Below are 18,084 nucleotides of genomic sequence, written 5' to 3' on the forward strand. Positions count from 1 at the left end.
TTTCTTCAGTGTTTCAGTCATTGTCCTCGTGTGTGTGTGTGTGTGTGTGTGTGTGTGTGTGTCAGAGAGAGAGGGGAGCACGGGGAGAACTAGAATGAACCAGAGCATCGTTCTTGCATAAATGATGCTAGGGGTCAAACTCAAGACCTCATGCTCCTGCATCTAACACTTTATCTCCAGTGCCACCTCCTGGGTCACAGTTCACATAGTTCTTTGTACTCTAAACCATTCCCTCAGTGGATTCTTCTGAGGTAGTAGCCACATGACCTGTTACAGTGGTAAAGTTTATTCTCAAGTCAACTCCTAGATCAGCCCCAAGTTAACTAGTGTGGTTAAAAATTATAATAGAGGGGACCGGAAATGGTGCACCCAAGTAAGCATATATATAGTACAAGTAAGCATATATATAGTACACCCAAGTAAGCATATATATAGTACAAGCCCAAGGACCCATGAAAGGATCTGGGTTCGAGCCCCTGGCTCCCCACCTATAGGGGGGCTGCTTCAAAAGAGGTGAAGCAAGTCTTCTGGTGTCTATCTTTCTCTGTCCCTTTCTATCTTCACCTCCCCTCCCAATTTCTTTCTGTCCTGTCAAATAAAATGGAAAATTGGCCACCAGGAGCTGTGGCTTTGTAGTGCTAGTACTGAGTTCCAGTGGTAACCCTGGATGGGGGGGAGGGGGTGTTGAAGGACAGAAAGAAAGGAAAAGAAAAAATATATACATATATAATACAGGTGATTATACATATATATATAAAGATTATACTTAAATAAAAGATGAAAGACAAGTACCAGATAATTTCATTGATACATGGAATCTAGAGAATTGATACACATGAACTTGGGGGGGGGGACAGACACAAGGAAACTGTTTCAAAGACTTGTGAGAACTATGTTGGTTATCTTTGGGAGGTGGGAGGGTGGAGATACAGAACTCTGGTGGTGAGTGCGGTTTGGAAGTATACACTGTAATCATAAAATTCTGTAACCTACTATTAATACATAAAAGGTTAAAGACAATAGAAGTATTAAAAAGTATACAAAGAAGCAATTAATTTTGTCTCAGGTTAGAAATGTAAAGAGTTTACGGAATAATGCTGCAACATGAGTGTGCCATTAAAAGTGAGATTTGAAGAATTAATTTTCTGTGAGTTCAGTCTTGTATTTTACTTACCCTTATGTTAAAATAGTTCTTGCTTTAAAAAAAAATAAAGATGCTTATTTTATCTGATCTCTATGATTTTTTTTTCCCTCTAGATTTTGTCTACAAATCCATATGGGAAAGATGGCTGATATCAACTTCAAAGAAGTAACCTTAATAATAGGTGTGGTAACTGCCTGCTATTGGAACAGCCTTTTCTGTGGATTTGTCTTTGATGACGTCTCCGCAATACTGGATAATAAAGACCTACACCCATCCACACCTTTAAAAACTTTATTTCAGAATGACTTCTGGGGAACCCCTATGTCTGAGGTAAATATTTACTTTATATGGCTCTGACTTTAAAACTGATGCAGTTTTATATTACTCCTTTGCTGAGCTAGTGTCACTGGAGAGGGAAGAGACCAGGAGCTCATGGCTGAGTGGGAATGCAATGCAGTGCCTTTATGATCAGAGACAGCGCCTTTATAGCTTTTGAAACAGAAGTAGCAGGTCGGAAAAGGAAATGGCTAGGAGAGGGGATGGAGAGAAGAAAAGAGCAGGAAGGTAAAAAGCTTCCATAGCAGCTGTTGCAAAGGTTCTAACCAGTGGGATTAAACAACACCCTGCAGGCAGGGCGGGTCTCAGGCAAAACAGTGATTATGTAAATAGACCACAGCATTAGAGCAGGGGGGAGCTGGCGTAATGCCCAACACTCCTTATCTTTTTTTTTTTTTTTTTTTTTTTACTATTTTATTTATCTATTTTAAATAGAGAGGGAAGGGGAGATAGAGAGGGAAAGACACCAAGGGTAGATAGCATAATGATTATGCAAAGAGACTCTCATGCCTGAGGCTCTAAAGTCCCAAGTTCAATTCCCCTGCACCACCATAAACCAGAGCTCAATAGTGCCCTAGTAAAAAGAAATAAATAATAAAAAGGAGAGGGAGAGAGACTTGCAGCCCTATTTCATCACTCCTGAATGGTCCCATCCTCCTCCCCCTGGAGGTGGAGATGGGGAGCTTAAACTTGAGTCCTTGTTTTTTTTTTAATATTTATTTATTTATTTATTCCCTTTTGTTGCCCTTGTTGTTTTTTTATTGTTGTTGTAGTTATTGTGGTTATGATGGTGTCACTGTTAGGACAGAGAGAAATGGAGAGAGGAGGGGAAGACGGGGATAGAAAGACACCTGCAGACCTGCTTCACCACCTGTGAAGCCACTCCCCTGCAGGTAGGGAGCAGGGGGCTCTAACCGGGATCCTTACGCTGGTCTTTGTGCTTTGTGCCATGTGCTCTTAACCTGCTGTGCCTACCACCCAACTCCTGAAACCTGGGTCCTTATGTCTTCAAAGTTCGGGGCGCCAGTATGCCAGGCTAGCTTCGTGGGCTATACTGTCTTAGCTGTTCAGGGGGTGCACCATCTGGAGGTGGCCTCCCATGCAGCTCCACTTCCAGGAATTGCAGGTTGCCATCACTGTATGTATGTCTGCGTATTCTAGCTCCTCTGCCTTCAGAGCGGAGCTGGGGATCTCGGCCAGGGTCCCAGTCCCGGCAGGGAGCCCGCGGTCTCCAGGTGGTACGGGTTCTGCCCAGACTTCATAGCAGGAGGGTGGGCGGGCTGGCCGTGCAGAAAGTGCAGCTCTGCCCACCATGTCTGCTGCCCTGCTCCCTGCAGCCAAGCAGCGTGGAGGGAGCCCGCGCCCAATGCCCCATGCCACATGGCGAGCCGGCTCCTACGGGCGGGCGGAAACCAGAGTGTGGCCCAGAGAGAAATGTTCCAGAAACAGAGAAACAATCTCATGAAGAAAGGGCAGAGGCCTTTGGAGACCTCTTCACAAGCAGAAAAGCAGCCCATAGTGGATAGGTAGCCAAAGTCTTCACTTATCTGGGGGATGCACCAGTTAGGTCCCACGTTGGTGTGCCATATGTTGTCAAAGTTCAGGGCGCCAGTATGCCAGGCTAGCCTTGTGGGCGGGAGACAGAGACCAGGGACACACGGTTGAGCGGAGAAGCTGTATTTCTTTATTCACGAGCGAATGGTTCAAAAACTAATCTAATCACCACACAGTTCTGTCTTGCATCTTACTCCACAGTGTCAGGAGCTCCGAAAGTATCTGGGATAGGGGGCGGGGAGAAGGGAGAAGCGCTAAAAGGCAAACACTAAACCACAATCTCCCGGAGGTGGGGTGTGTGTGTGTGTGTGTGTGTGTGAGACCAATGTGAAGCATACCAAGACCCTTATATACTTTGATGTGTATGCTCAACCAAGTACACTACCACCCAGCCCCCTCTGGGTTTTCTTTATGGGTATTCTTTTTTTTAATTCTTTTTTATTATATTTATTTATTTTCCCTTTTGTTGCCCTTGTTGTTTTTATTGTTGTTGTTGATGTCATTGTTAGATAGGACAGAGAGAAATGGAGAGAGGAGAGGAGGGGAAGATGGAGAGGGGGAGAGAAAGATAAGACACCTGCAGACCTGCTTCACCCCCAGGTGGGGAGCCAGGGCCTCGAACCAGGATCCTTACGCCAATCCTTGAGCTTTGCGCCACGTGAGCTTAACCGCTGCACTACACCCGACTCCCCTATGGGTGTTCTTTACCATAGCAATGGATGTTTTTCTGAATAATTTTACAGGAGATAGAATTATACTTGTAATAAATTAAGATGTTAAAGATAAGTTATCTTCTTCAAAGTAGTACTTGATTCTTTTCTTGGTTATACACACTGGCTTAATCATTTAAAAAGTGTTTAGGTATAAAAGTCAAATGCATTAGATATATGAAAAGTCTGTTTTCTACACAGTTTCCCCTTTTTTTCCTGTTTTGTGAGTCAGGAAGAAAAGCTAAATATGGTATATTTAACCACTTAAAATATGACCTTCAATAGAGGTAAATTTTTTTGTAAAAAAATATTAGGCATATATATGGACAATTTTTTTCTGTGGAAAAAAAGGATTTAAGTTTTCATCATAACTCTTACTTATTTTGATTTTTATATTGAAAACTCAAAGGTCACGTCATTTCATGAGTTTTGACTAATTCATGATATTATTATGAAAATGATGTTAATTCTTTTTAGGCTTAAGCTTTTTTGACTTGGACTTATATAGATAAGTTTATAGGTTTCTAGTTTTAGTTTCAATTTATAGTAGCTGCATGGAATAGTAGAGGCACAGTTTTTAGATTGCAGGTCATTTACCTGATAGAAGAATAGTATTTTAGATAAATAAACGATCGGGGTTTAAGCTTCTGGTCCCTACCTACAGGAGCAGAAATTCACTAAGAGTAAAGTAGTGTATCTCTTCCTCTCCCATTCTAACTTTCTTGACCCTTTTAGTTTCTCTCTGTCCTATCAAAAGATTAAAAAGTAAGTATTCCCAGAAAGCAAAGAAAATAGGTTTGTGGCTGGGGGGTGGCACACCTGGTTGAGCACACATGTTACAGTGTGCAAGGACTCTGGTTCAAGCCCCTGGCCCCTGCCTGCAGGGGGAAAAGCTTCACCTTCACAAGTGGTGAAGCAGGGCTGCAGGCGTCTCTCTCCCTCTCTGTCTCCCCCTTCCTCTCAATTTCTGGCTGTCTCTATCCAGTAAATAAAAGATAACATAAAAATTAAATATAATAGGGAGTCAGGCTGTAGCTCAGCGGGTTAAGCGCAGGTGGCGCAAAGCACAAGGTAGGCATAAGGATCCTGGTTCGAGCCCCCGGCTCCCCACCTGCAGGGGAGTTGCTTCACGAGCGGTGAAGCAGGTCTGCAGGTGTCTATCTTTCTCTGCCCCTCTCTGTCTCCCCCTCCTCTCTCCATTCCTCTCTGTCCTATCTAACAATGACAACATCAATAACAATAATAACTACAACAACAATGAAAAACAACAAGGACAACAAAAGAGAAAATAAGTAAATAAAATATTTTAAAAAAATTAAATATAATAACATATGTCCTACAGAAGCCACAATAGTCATCACTAATTATTAATTTATGATAACTTTTATATGCTATAATTATAATGCAGTTATGTTATATTTATATAGTAAATGTGTGTAATAATAAATAAATTGTAAATATAATACATGCTGAATTACATAATCATTAATGTAGACATTCATGAGATTTCTAGAACTTTTTCTGCTTTCATGTCAGTTCAGTATAGTTCCTTTTAAAATCTAGTGCCTGAACTGAAATTTTAAGTCTATACAGGAATGAAACAAGTAGGAATGGACATTCTGGGTAGACATTCAAAGTATGCTCTAGTCCATGAAATCAAGAGATATTAAAGTGCTCCTAATTTCAAAATGAATGTTTGTTTATGCTTCCTAACTTCTCTTAATATGTAAGAACAAATATAACTGTATACTTGTATAGCATAGTTACAGCAAAATATGTAATATATATATATATATGTATATATATATATATATGACTATGTATGTTTTAGTCTCAAATCTCATTTGACTTTTGTCTTAGTGTGAAAATCCTTCTAGTTAAAAATAGTCCCACATGTATAAGGAACTTAAGGGCCTGGGGAGATTCCTCAGTGCTAGAACACAGGGATTGCATCTATAAGGCTTTAAGCTGGGTGTGTGTGTGTGTGTGTGTGTGTGTGTGTGTGTGTGTTCAGCACTTCACCTAAAATTTTATTTCTTGCCAGTGGAGAATACCATAACAGAGGTATTATTCTTAAAAGGTTTTTACTTTTGTATATTCTATGTAGTGTGGGGTGGGGGTTTTGGTTTACTGTGTTCTGGTTCATACATCATGGGGTATTTTTCAGAACACAGTTCGACTAGACAGTCAGTACCTATTTTGATTTCACATCAATTGAACTGGTAAGCATTCTGCTCTTACATTTTCTTTGGATATATAAGAAGTTATATAGTGGAGTCAGGCAGTAACGCAGTGGGTTAAGCACAGGTGGCACGAAGCGCAAGGACCGGCAGAAGGATCCTGTTCAAGCCTCTGGCTCCCTACATGCAGGGGAGTCGCTTCACAGGCATGAAGCAGGTCTGCAGGTGTCTATCTTTCTCTCCCCTTCTGTGTCTTCCCCTCCTCTCTCCATTTCTCTCTGTCCTATCCAACAAAGACAACATAACTAAAAACAACAGCAATAACTACAACAATAGAAAACAAGGGCAACAAAAGGGAAAATAAATAAATAAAGTATATAGATGCTTATATTGGTAAAAGATTGGGATATAGGCATTGGGAGAATCCTCTGTTCCTACTTGAGCAGTGCTACTGTTGTCCGACTTTTTAAAAGTAATCTGTGTGTTGAAGATGAATTAACATTAAGATGTTCTTCCTCTGCTGTTTAGTCTCTGGCCATATACTGTATGCTGGAGAGGAAGTTGTCTTGTTTTTGACGGGGGAAGCAGGAAAGCACAAATCATAAAGCTTTCTTTTATGCTGGTGTTACCCTCGGGGCTTTTCATTAATTTGCAACAAAAGATAGATGTGCTTTCAAGAGGAAATGCAATTACTAGTTTATGAGGCAGCCATGTACTGAAATAACCAATGACTGTTTTTATTTCTTTTAGGAAAGAAGCCACAAATCTTACCGTCCTCTGACTGTATTGACATTTCGTTTAAATTATCTGTTTAGTGAACTGAAACCCATGTCTTACCATCTCCTCAATATGATTTTTCATGCTGCCGTTAGTGTGATATTTCTTAAAGTCTGCAAACTTTTCCTGGACAACAAAAGTAGCCTGATCGCTTCTTTACTCTTTGCTGTCCATCCAATACACACAGAAGCAGTAAGTAAAACTATAAACCACTGTAACTTTTGTTCTTCTTATTGTTTAACAAATCTCACACAGTGATTATAATACTCTACTTTTAAGGAAAAAAAAAGTCAATTTCAGCCACCAAATTGCAGATGCCATCATAAAGCCTCTGACTTCCGTAAGCAGATGACCTCACCAATGTGTCCTGGAACCCCACCTCCCCAGAGCCCTGCCCCACTAGGGACAGGCTGGGGGTTTGGATCCACCTGTTAACACCCATGTCCAGTCGAGAAGCAATGACAGAAGCCAGACCTCCTACCTTCAGCTCCCCATAGAGATCTTTGGTCCATACTCCCAGAGGGATAAAGAATAGGGAAGCTTCCCATGAAGGGGAGGGGATATAGAACTCTGGTGGTGGAAACTGTATGGCATTGTACCCCTTCTTATACCACACTCTTGTCAAGCATTATTAAATCACTAATAAAAAGAGAGAGAGAAAAAAAATAGTCATGATTTTAAATGGAAGACTCAAATTAGTGAGACATAAGTCTTCCTTCAACCCCAGAACATAAAAATTGCACACAATTACTACTGAAGAGTTTGTAATGTAAAGCATAAGTAGACATATAATTTAATTATTTCCCTATTTTTTTTTTTTTTTTGGTCAGTATATAGATTTTAAAAGTTTCTAAACTTGGCAGTATTTGTATTTCAAAAGACAGTAGTCAGTAGGGCAAACTTCAGTAAGTTACAACATTTGTCAAAAATCTATGTAGACATGGACAGCCTAACAAACGACAAATAGTCAGAAGTTACTTTCACATTGTCCACTGCCATGCGTGTCATGATTATCAGTTGTCTCTGCTATTACCAATATATTCACCAAGCCCTATTTACTTACCAAAACCCACTCAAAAACTAGAATATTACTTTTCTTGGTAACTCGGAAGTTCAAAATTGCCTTTCAGCAGACCAGGAGGGGCCTATTCAATTGCTTTGTTATAAGCTTTTAGTTGTAAACAAATGTCTGTATATTTAAACTGTGTGTGTGTGTATGTTTGTTGGAGGTGAATTGTGTATTTTGTTTTCCTTTAACCTTTCGGTGTCATAAACATCTTCTATACATTTACAAAAGGCTAAGTCTTGTTAAATTTTACATTTTGATGGGGGTAGATAGCATAATAGTTATCCAAAGAGACTCTCAGGCTTGAGGCTCCAAAGTTCCAGGTTCCATCCCCTGCACTACCATAAGCCAAAGCTGAGCAGTGCTCTGGTTAAAAATAAATAAATATAAATAAATTAAAAAAAATCTTTTTTTGGGGGGCCAGATGGCACACCTGGTTAAGTACACATAACAGTGTGCAAGGACCCAGGTTTGAGCCCCCAGCCCCCGCCAGCAGGGGGAAAGCTTTGAAAGTGGTGAAGCAGTGCTGCAGATATCTCTCTTTCTCTCACCCTCTCTATCTCCCCTTCCCTCTCCATTTCTGGCTGTCTCTATTCCCATAAATGAATAATGATAATTTAATTTTTTTTAAAGTTTGGGGAGTTCCTTTGATTAAACTTTTATAAGTACAGAGGACTTTGAATGTTTTTAAAACTTTATTTTGCAGATTTTTTTATGAGATAATTTACTCAATATATGATTTCTTTATGTTTTAGTACACTTTAAAGTATGTAAGGTGACTTATGTTGTATAAATTAGAATCTGTTCTACTTACTGTGCTGTGTGTATCTAAAATGTTACTATGGGGGCATCTGAGTAAACAGTACACAGGATGTTTGTACTATTTTTTTTAATTTACTCCCTTTTGTTGCCCTTGTTGTAGCTATTATTGTTGCCGTTGTTGGTGGATAGGACAGAGAAATGGAAAGTGTAGGGGGAGACAGAGACGGGGAGAGAAAGACAAGACACCTGCAGACCTGCTTCACCACTTTTGAAGCAGCCCCCCTGCAGGTGGGGATCCAGGGGCTCTAACCGGGATCCTTCCACCAGTCCTTGCGCTTCTCACCACGTGCACTTAACCCGCTGCGCTACCGCCTGACTTTCTCTTTGTTCTATTTTTTACAATTTCCTGTGGGACTATAGTCATTTCAAAGTAACTAGTATAGGAAATGTTCTAAAGAATCACTGTTGGGGCCAGGTGGTGGCGCACCTGGTTGAGTGCACATGTTACAATGTGCAAGGATCCCAGTTCGAGCCCCCCCGGTCCCCACCTGCAGGGTGAAAGCTTTGCAAGTGGTGAAGCAGTGTTGCAGGTGTCTCTCTGTCTCTCCCTCTCTATAACCCTCTTCCCTCTTTATTTCTGGCTGTCTCTATCCAGTAAATAAAATAAAGATAATTAAAAAAAAAAAAAATCACTGTTAAATTTGATGGGAAATATACAAATTAACCACAAGAGGGCACTCAAGGATTAAGAAAAATGTTCTCCAAATATTACGAAAATTTAGTTTCTATATAAATTACCTTTGCTACTATATACGTTTGAATTTCCAAAGTGCTCTTCACCGATTTTAACCCTCCTCTTCCCACTCCCATTGCAGGTAACAGGTGTGGTAGGAAGAGCAGAACTTCTGTCATCTACCTTTTTCCTCGCTGCATTTTTGTCATATACCAAGTCAAAAGGACCTGATAATTCCATAGGTAAATGTTGGAAGACTTCATAGATTTTTTTTTTTGATAGCTATAAATCTTGATCAGGTAGTTTTAGTTATTCTAAGTGCTTCTTTTAAACATTCTATGACACATTGGGGGTTTTTCTGTATATATTGTGCTGCTGTACTACGCGTGGAAATATTAAGGTGTTTTTGAATTGTTTTTTCTTTCTTAGTTTTAATCTTTGCAATGCCTTAAAATTGAAAATGGTTTTAAAAAGTAATTTTTTATGCTAAGCTCAAAAGAAGAGATTAATGAATCACATGGTTTTTTAATATCTGATTTAAGACAGTTATATCCTTATGAATAAAAGCATGTTACACAATCATATTTCTTAAACTGGGAAAAAAAAAAAGGAGGTCATATTTTCCAGGAAGAAAACTGAAACTCAGAAAGTTAGTTCAAGTCACAAAACAAGTAGCCCGGGAGTCGGGTGGTAGCGCAGCGGGTTGAGCACACGTGGCGCAAAGTGCAAGAACCAGTGTAAGGATCTCGGCCGAGCCCCCACCTCCGCACCTGCAGGGGAGTCGCTTCACAGGCAGTGAAGCATGTCTGCTGGTGTCTATCTTTCTCTCCCCTTATCTGTCTTCCCCTCCTCTCTCCATATCTCTCTGTCCTATCCAACAACAAAGACAGATAACAATGATTACAACAATAAAACAAAAAGGGAGTAAATAAGTAAATATTTTTTTAAAAAGTAGCCAATCCAGAAGTACTCTTATAGACCTTGTTTCTTTAATCAAATTACTAAGACATCAATGTTTACTTTAAAGTTCAGGAAGTAGGTTTGTCCTCTAACTGGAATTTATTGAAAATTTTACCAGAAATTAAAAACAATAGGTCGTACTGGTTTAAATGCTTCTTGTGTGACAACCCTCCCCCATTCTATCCGACACCACCTATAACTGAACAGGGAGATATGGTCAACCTCTCTAACTCTCACAAAATAAATCTTTTCTAATAATAGCTAATTGTTAGCCTGCGTTACTTTCCATGGTCTTTGTGGGTTTTGTTTGTTTCTCCCAAATAAGGGTGTCATTTCATTTGCTTTGATCGTCATTTTCAATTTTTAATAAATTACAGATATAATAAATAACATATATAGTTATGTGTTGTGATATTTAGAGCTGTTTGTCATTTCTGATTGGGAGTTCATTCATTAATATTAAAACCTGAAAGTTAGTATCTGTTAATATCAAATCTGAAAGTCTCTGGCTAGTCTGGCTTTGTTTGATAAGTTAATATTAACTACTTGATGTCCATAATAAAATGATAGTATTTTGTTATTATAGCAAATATTAATACTCTATGATATTAGTGAAATACTGATTTTAATAATACTGAAAATTTAATACTAAACGTAAAAAATTTCCGATTCACATTGTACCTCTTAATATACTTTCAATGTTGAAAGCCAAAATGACTTATACATTTTAAATGTATTTAAAAATAATTGGGGGGATTGCATAATGGTTATGCTAAAGACTTTCACGCTTGAGGCTCTGAAGTTCCCAAGTTCAATCCCCTGTGCCACCATAAACCAGACCTGAGTAGTACACTAGTAAAAAATAAATAATAGAATAATTGGGGAAAGAAAACGAAAATGTTAGTATGGAATAACAAGTAAAGGTTTTCAGTAATGTCTATAAGTTGTCTAATTTAAAATAGCTTTTTATGATACCATAAAATTGTGTAGCCTTCTTCTTGTGTGCGCTTCAATTGCAGTGTGGACTCCAATTGCTCTGACAGTCTTCTTAATGGCAGTTGCAACACTGTGTAAAGAACAAGGAATAACGGTTGTGGGAATTTGCTGTGTGTATGAAGTATTTATTGCCCAGGGGGTAAGGAGAAATATCAACTTTCTTGTCTCTTATCTTTATCCAAGTTGAATCTGGTCATAATAAATTTTATTTTCTAAGTGTATCATTATTTAAATTGATCTGTTTACCAATAATGATACCAAAAATAGCAGGAAATGAGCATGCTTTTGAAGTGTAATGAATTCAAGCAAATGGAAAATACACAATGATGTTCGTTAGAGCAAGTAAGTGTTGGGTAAGGTTATTGGGCTCAGTTTTATTCATTATCCGACCCACAGATTGTCCCGTATTGACTTTATTTTATTTATTTATTTTTTATTTATTTATTTGGCCTACAGGGTTATTGCTGGGACTCAGTGCCTGCACCATGAATCCACTGCTCCTGGAGGCTTCTTTTTCCCCTTTTGTTGCCTTTGTTGTTTTATCGTTATTGTTATTGATGTCGTTGTTGTTGGATACGACAGAGAGAAATTAAAAGAGGAAGGGAAGACTGAGATGGGGAGAGAAAGACACTTGCAGACCTACTTCACCACTTGTGAAGTAGCCTCTCCCCCCCCCCCCATCTCCACCCTGCAGATGGGGAACCAGGGGCTCGAACTGGGAACCGGGATCCTTACTCAGGTCCTTATGCTTTTGCCATGTGCCTTTAACCTGCGTGCTACTGCCCGGCCCCCCATTATTGACTTTAAAGTCATGTAAAATCTGCACCTAGTCTTGCATTTAGAAAATACTAGTGATACCTAGTGCAAAATGTGGCGTGTTGTTATTCATTGTTTAAAGCCTCTTCTTATCTTTTCCCAGTATACCTTGCCGCTGTTATGTACTACTGCTGGCCAGTTTCTCTGTGGAAAGACTAGTATTCCATTGTCTATGCTGCAGACACTAATCAAACTCATTGTTTTGATGTTCAGTACACTATTACTCGTTGTGATTAGAGTCCAAGTGATCCAGTCCCAGCTGCCAGTATTCACCAGGTATGGGATTCTAGTTGTTGACTTTCCTCCCTCTCCTTTTTTAATTTTAATTTTTTTAATTTGGGTTTTTAAATGATTACCAGTGTTATAGAACCTCTTTGATTTAGATTGAGAAGTTTTCAACAGTTTTATTAAAACATATTAACAAAAGCCATAAACTTCTAGAAACTAATAAGCATTTTTCTTCTTTAAATAAGTTTTGTTATAGAACTGCATTTGTAAAATTTTATTATCGTTCAGTTATATATATATATATATGTATATATATGTCTTTGAGTTTTAAAAAAGATTTTACTTTAAAGTTTTATTTATTTATTTATTTTTATACAGGTTTGATAACCCAGCAGCTGTAAGCCCAACTCCTACAAGGCAACTGACTTTTAACTACCTTCTTCCTGTGAATGCTTGGCTTTTATTAAATCCCTCAGAACTCTGTTGTGATTGGACCATGGGAACAATACCACTGATAGAGTCCTTCCTCGACATTCGAAATCTCGCCACATTTGCTTTCTTTTGCTTACTGGGGGCTTTGGGAGTATTCAGTCTCAGATACCCTGGTGACTCTTCTAAGACTGTCTTAATGGTAAGAAGTTGTCTTTGTTTTATAGCTGACATGAAATCCAAATGATTAAGAGTCTGCCTATAATTCATCAAAAGAAGTATTTTAGAATGAATGTTTTCCTTTGTTCAAAATCCCTATGAATTTATTTTAGCTTATTCTAAAAGTATGTATAAGCATTTGATATGCAGGTATGGTTTGATTTTTTACATTCAATGTGTGAAATAAAACCTGATTTCCTAATTTGATAGGTAAAACTAATTAAACTCATTTCCCTAATTTGATAGGTATTCTGACTTTAACTATATGCTAAAGTTTTTTATTATTATTTTTCAGATGTCTTGTTGTAGCCACTAGATTTATTTATTAATTCAATGAAAATGTATTGTTGTAGATTACATATTATGTAATCTACAATTTTCTCTGTGTCTTAATAACAACAAGAGCAACAAAATGGGAAAAATGGCCTCCAGGAGCAGCAGGTTGATTCATAGTGCAGGCACTATGCTCCAGTGATAACCCTGGAGGCAAAAAAAAAAAAAAGTGAGGTCCTTTGGATTTGTTTGTTTTAAGGTCAACTAGTTATTTCAATGAACGTCTATGAGGTGATTCCTTTTTTGTTTTTAAATTTTTTTTATTATCTTTATTTATTGGACAGAGACAGCCAGAAATCAAGAGGGTGATAGAGGGGGAGAGAAACAGAGAGATACCTGCAGCCCTACTTCACCACTCGCAAAGCTTTCCTCCTGCAGGTGGGGACCGGGAGCTTGAACCTGGGTCCTTGTGCATTGTAATACGTGCGCTCAACCAGGTGCGCCACCACCTGGTCCCTGAAGTGATTTCTTAATTTAATTTTTTCCCTCCTTTTTCCTAGTGACTTCGCAGTGATTTTTTTTTTTTTTTTAACTCGGGAGAAGAATTGGTAAATATTGTTAGAGCAGCTAACCTGTAAGAGTGATTTTTTAAAATATTTATTCCCTTTTGTTGCCCTTGCTGTTTTATTGTTGTAGTTATTATTGTTTGTCGTTAAAGTTCGGGAGCTCCAGCAGGCCGGGCTAGCTTCGCGGCGGTGAACAGAAACTTGGGGACTCATGGTTGAGCTGTACACAGTATCTCTTTATTCATGCAGGATGCAGCACAATCTATACCAAGCTAGACTAAACTAAACACTCACTAAAACGAACAATGTTGTCTTTATATATACTTCCTAAGTTGGGTGTGAACAGGATGTGACATAGAGAGGGTGGAGAGGAAAGTGACTGGTAGAAGATCAGGGTGTGACAAGGAGAGGGGGTGGAGCAGGTGAGAATTCTACTGAACCACCAATGCCCTGGAGGGAGGGTGGTGCTTGTTAACAGTGGTTATGTAAATAGAATACAGTGGTTATGTAAATAGAATGCAGTGTTAAGCAGGGGGGATTAAACCAAATAAAACAGAAGAGGTTTTTAGAAGCAGAATTAGAAGCATACCAACAATTGTTATTGATGTCATCATCATCGGATAGGACAGAGAGAAATGGAGAGAGGAGGGGAAGGCAGAGGGGGAGAGAAAGATAGACACCTGCAGACCTGCTTCACCGCCTGTGTAGCGACTCCCCTGCAGGTGGGGAGCCAGAGGCTCGAACCGGGAACCTTGTGCTTTGCACCAACTGCACTTAACCCGCTGCGCTACTGCCCGGCTTCCCAAGAGTGATTTTTAACTATGAGTATTTCATGCCAAAGAATGAGGGAAGTCTGAATTTGTTTCTTCTGTAAGTAAGAAAACGTCGTGCTGGCTAGACAGTAGTTTGTAACATAAGAGACTGCGTGTGGTAGGGCTGGGAGCAGCATTCGAAATCTAGAATTGCCGGACCTTCAGGGTAGGGTTGGCATAGAGTTGAGGAAGGCGACTGATTGGCTGGTATGCAGAAGTATTTTCCATGGAGGATGAAATTGGCTAGAGGATAGCATCACAGAGGGTTGGCTTGCAAGAACCAAAAGATTTATTTGAGTCAAAATGTTAATTGATTAAGCAGGATCAAGCACCGCATACTCATTACCATGGCTAAAAAGTCTCTCCTCAAAATATGAGGTAAGACAGTTTTTGTTTATTTAAATATGGCTTGTTACATTCAAAGATTTTTTTTTATCCTTATTAATTAGAGACAGCTAGAGATTGAAAGGGAAGGGGATGATAGGGTGAGAGAGACAGAGAGACACCTGCAGCCCTGCTTCAGCACTTGTGAAGCTTTCTGCCCTGCAGCTGGGAGCCGGGGGGTTTGAACCTGGGTCCTTATGCACTGTAATATGTGCGCTCAACCAGGTGCGCCACCACCCAACCCCGCAAAGATTTTTTTTAAAAAAAACTCGTTTTGTCAGAGGAGATTTTTAAAGTTGGAGAAGCAAGAAATTTTATTTAATACAGGGCAGAATGATATAGTTGGTTCTAAATTGCTCAGGTAAAAAGAAGGAAGATAAGTAGTGAGATCTGACCGAGAGGATAATCCATCACAGGTGTGGTCTTAGATAGAGGCCCCTCTTTTTTTTTTTTTTTGCCTCCAGGGTGATCACTGGGACTCGGTGCCTGCACTAGGAACCCACTGCTCCTGGAGGCTGTTTTTCTTCCCCTTTTGTTGCCCTTGTTGTTTGTCGTTGCTGTTGTTGTTGTTATAGCTCAGGTTGATAGTAGTGTAGAGGATTGATTTGGGGGCTTCAAAGTCTTATGGCTAACCATTATACTACCTCATGCATAGACACATTAAAAATGTATATATTTCTAACTGGTTGGGCCTTACAAGTCCTAGTATTCAAGAGCGCTCATTTCACCTTGCTGATATATGTTGTTCATAGTCTTTTTTTTTTTAAGTTTATTTAATGTGACATAGAAACCAGGACATGCTGAGTCATCACAAGTGCCAGGGATTGAACCTGGGATCTCTCTGGTAGGCAAGAAATGTGCTCTGGGAGTTGGGTGGTAGCGCAGCTGGTTAAGTGCATGTGGCGCAAAGCCCAAGGACCGGCATAAGGATCCCGGTTCGAGCTTCCGGCTCCCCACCTGCAGGGGAGTCACTTCACAAATGGTAAAGCAGATCTGCACGTGTCTGTCTTTCTCTCCCCCTCTGTCTTCCCCTCCTGCCTCCATTTCTCTCTGTCCTATCCAACAACGATGACATCAGTAACAACAATAATAACTACAACAATAAAACAAGGGCAACAAAAGGGAATAAATTAATAAATTTAAAAAGTTTTTTTACAAAGTGCTGTGTGCCGACATTCCTCTTAGCCATGTCTTTTGCAGGTTTAGTCTTCTTTATAGTATTGTTGAAGATTGTTTATCAGCAGTATGTTATCCATATTACATAAAAGGTTTGGATTTTTGAGTGTCCATGAATTTTTTTGATTTAATAAAAATTTTTTTTTCCTTTTTTTTTTTTTTTAGGCACTTTGCTTAATGGTGTTACCATTTATTCCTGCATCCAACCTCTTTTTTCCAGTTGGATTTGTTGTTGCTGAACGAGTCTTGTATGTCCCTAGCATGGGCTTCTGTATCTTGGTAGCCCACGGATGGTACAAAATAGCAAGCAAAGGGTGAGTTAAGTGCTAGGTAATGTTTACTCGCTTGAATTGAACAGTTCAGGAGAGCAGTCAAGGCTGTGTGTGTGTGAGATCTGATCACTGTGGAATTCCCTTTCCAATCACTTCAGTCACAGCATTCTGACTCCTCCCGACATCACCCTGCTAAGACACATAGTAACACTTCCCTTCCTAGGAGCTCAACCTAGTCAGTGCTTTCATTTCAAATGTATTTTCCTAGCAACCCTCTCTTTCCCTAACAAAAGTTTCCTGCTTTTGTTCCATTTCATTTTTGCTCCACTTCTTAATCGTATCTAATTTTGAAAGTTATTTCTCTTGAGTTTTTCTCACTTATTTTTCACACACAGCATGTTCTTTATGGATGCTGTTGTTGACAGCCATAATTCTTGCTACCAGACTTTTGCCCAGCCCTGTATCCAATGACGCTCACTACGAGTTTATGAGCATATGCCATATGCCAGGCACCAGGCTGGACCCTCTCTGTTGGTGTTGGCACAAACTTTGACATCCTTAGACTTGAGGCATGTTTGGAAATTAAAGCTGACATATTAGCACTGAATTTCACAAGATCGCCCAGCTAAGCAAACAGCAAAGTCTTGGTTCAGATTGACATTTGATGACTCCTAGTCTCCGTGTTCTCTCTGACGGCATTCTTCCTCTGGGTAAGTGGATCTGTCAGAATGAAAGGTATTAGGGTTGCTGGGGCAAAGGCCCTGTCGGAGGCAAGATTGAGGCATAACCATCATTTTTATAGAGGAGGAGTTGAATCTCAAATCATTAGCCAAAAGCCGTGTAAGCAATGTGCATATTTTATATAAAGAGTTCACATTGCTACGCTATCCGATTAATCTACCTTCAAAATGTAAAATTACTGTGCTATAAGCAAAATGTTTTTAAGTATAGCTACTGATAAGGTTGACCCTTTATAAATACAAGTATATACTTAAGTTAAAGGTAATGATATAAGTATAAAAAGTTAAAATTAAAAGCTTATGTTTAGCTAAACTTTTAGTGATTGGGAACTGGTTTACTGGGTAAGCCCAACAGCCATGTGCTTGAAGCAACAGGTTTGATCTCTGATATCGCAGATGCTTGGCCAGAGAAGCAGTGTTCTAGTCTCTCTCTGTCTCATAAAGCAAATCTTAATATATATATATATATATATATATTATTTATTTATCATTCTTCCAGTAGATCTAAATAAAGCTTTTGAGGCAGGAGTAAACATTGAAACACATTGGAATACTCAGTAGAATTAAAGACTGAAGTGGAATGGAATACAGTTTCCCTGGATCAATACAGGTCAAGTAGTAGTGAGGAAGGTAGATCCCCATTCAGCCCTGCAGTGAGACCTTTGTAGCACTTTACCACTTCTTGGCCCCTGCCAAAATCTGCAGATGCATAAGTCTCCTATGGTTATGAACCTTTTGCATCTCTGAACTTCACACTGGTGGACTCAACCAGCCGACACCCTTGGTACGGTAAAATATGTGAAATATGGAACCCTACAGAGTACTGTAGTTATGATTAGGGCCAACTGTATTGTTTTTGGTTTTTATGTTCTTTCAATGTTGGATGATTCGTAGAATGACCTCTGGCCTTTAAAATAAATTCAGACCACACATTTGGGGGATATTTAACCT

At 39.3% G+C, this 18,084-nt stretch overlaps 1 protein-coding gene across 3 annotated transcripts in view; it reads left to right on the forward strand.

Moving 5' to 3' along the window:
- Window positions 1–1,231: 1,231 nt before the first annotated feature.
- The window catches only part of TMTC3 (transmembrane O-mannosyltransferase targeting cadherins 3), a 34,800-nt gene continuing 17,947 nt past the window's right edge, over window positions 1,232–18,084 (forward strand). For 2 of the 3 annotated variants that reach the window (XR_009550870.1, XM_060195503.1), the window contains exons 1-7: window positions 1,232–1,474; window positions 6,675–6,893; window positions 9,405–9,504; window positions 11,242–11,357; window positions 12,138–12,310; window positions 12,641–12,893; window positions 16,287–16,435. Coding sequence is in view for 2 of the 3 variants with exons in the window: in XM_060195503.1 (XP_060051486.1) it covers window positions 1,277–1,474; window positions 6,675–6,893; window positions 9,405–9,504; window positions 11,242–11,357; window positions 12,138–12,310; window positions 12,641–12,893; window positions 16,287–16,435 (1,208 nt within the window). In the remaining variant the exon portion in view is untranslated. The remainder of the gene's footprint in view (window positions 1,475–6,674; window positions 6,894–9,404; window positions 9,505–11,241; window positions 11,358–12,137; window positions 12,311–12,640; window positions 12,894–16,286; window positions 16,436–18,084) is intronic. The other variant, XM_060195504.1, reaches the window with a different exon arrangement.

The sequence above is a fragment of the Erinaceus europaeus genome, chromosome 7 (genome assembly GCF_950295315.1).
Source record: "Erinaceus europaeus chromosome 7, mEriEur2.1, whole genome shotgun sequence".
NCBI lineage: Eukaryota > Metazoa > Chordata > Mammalia > Eulipotyphla > Erinaceidae > Erinaceus > Erinaceus europaeus.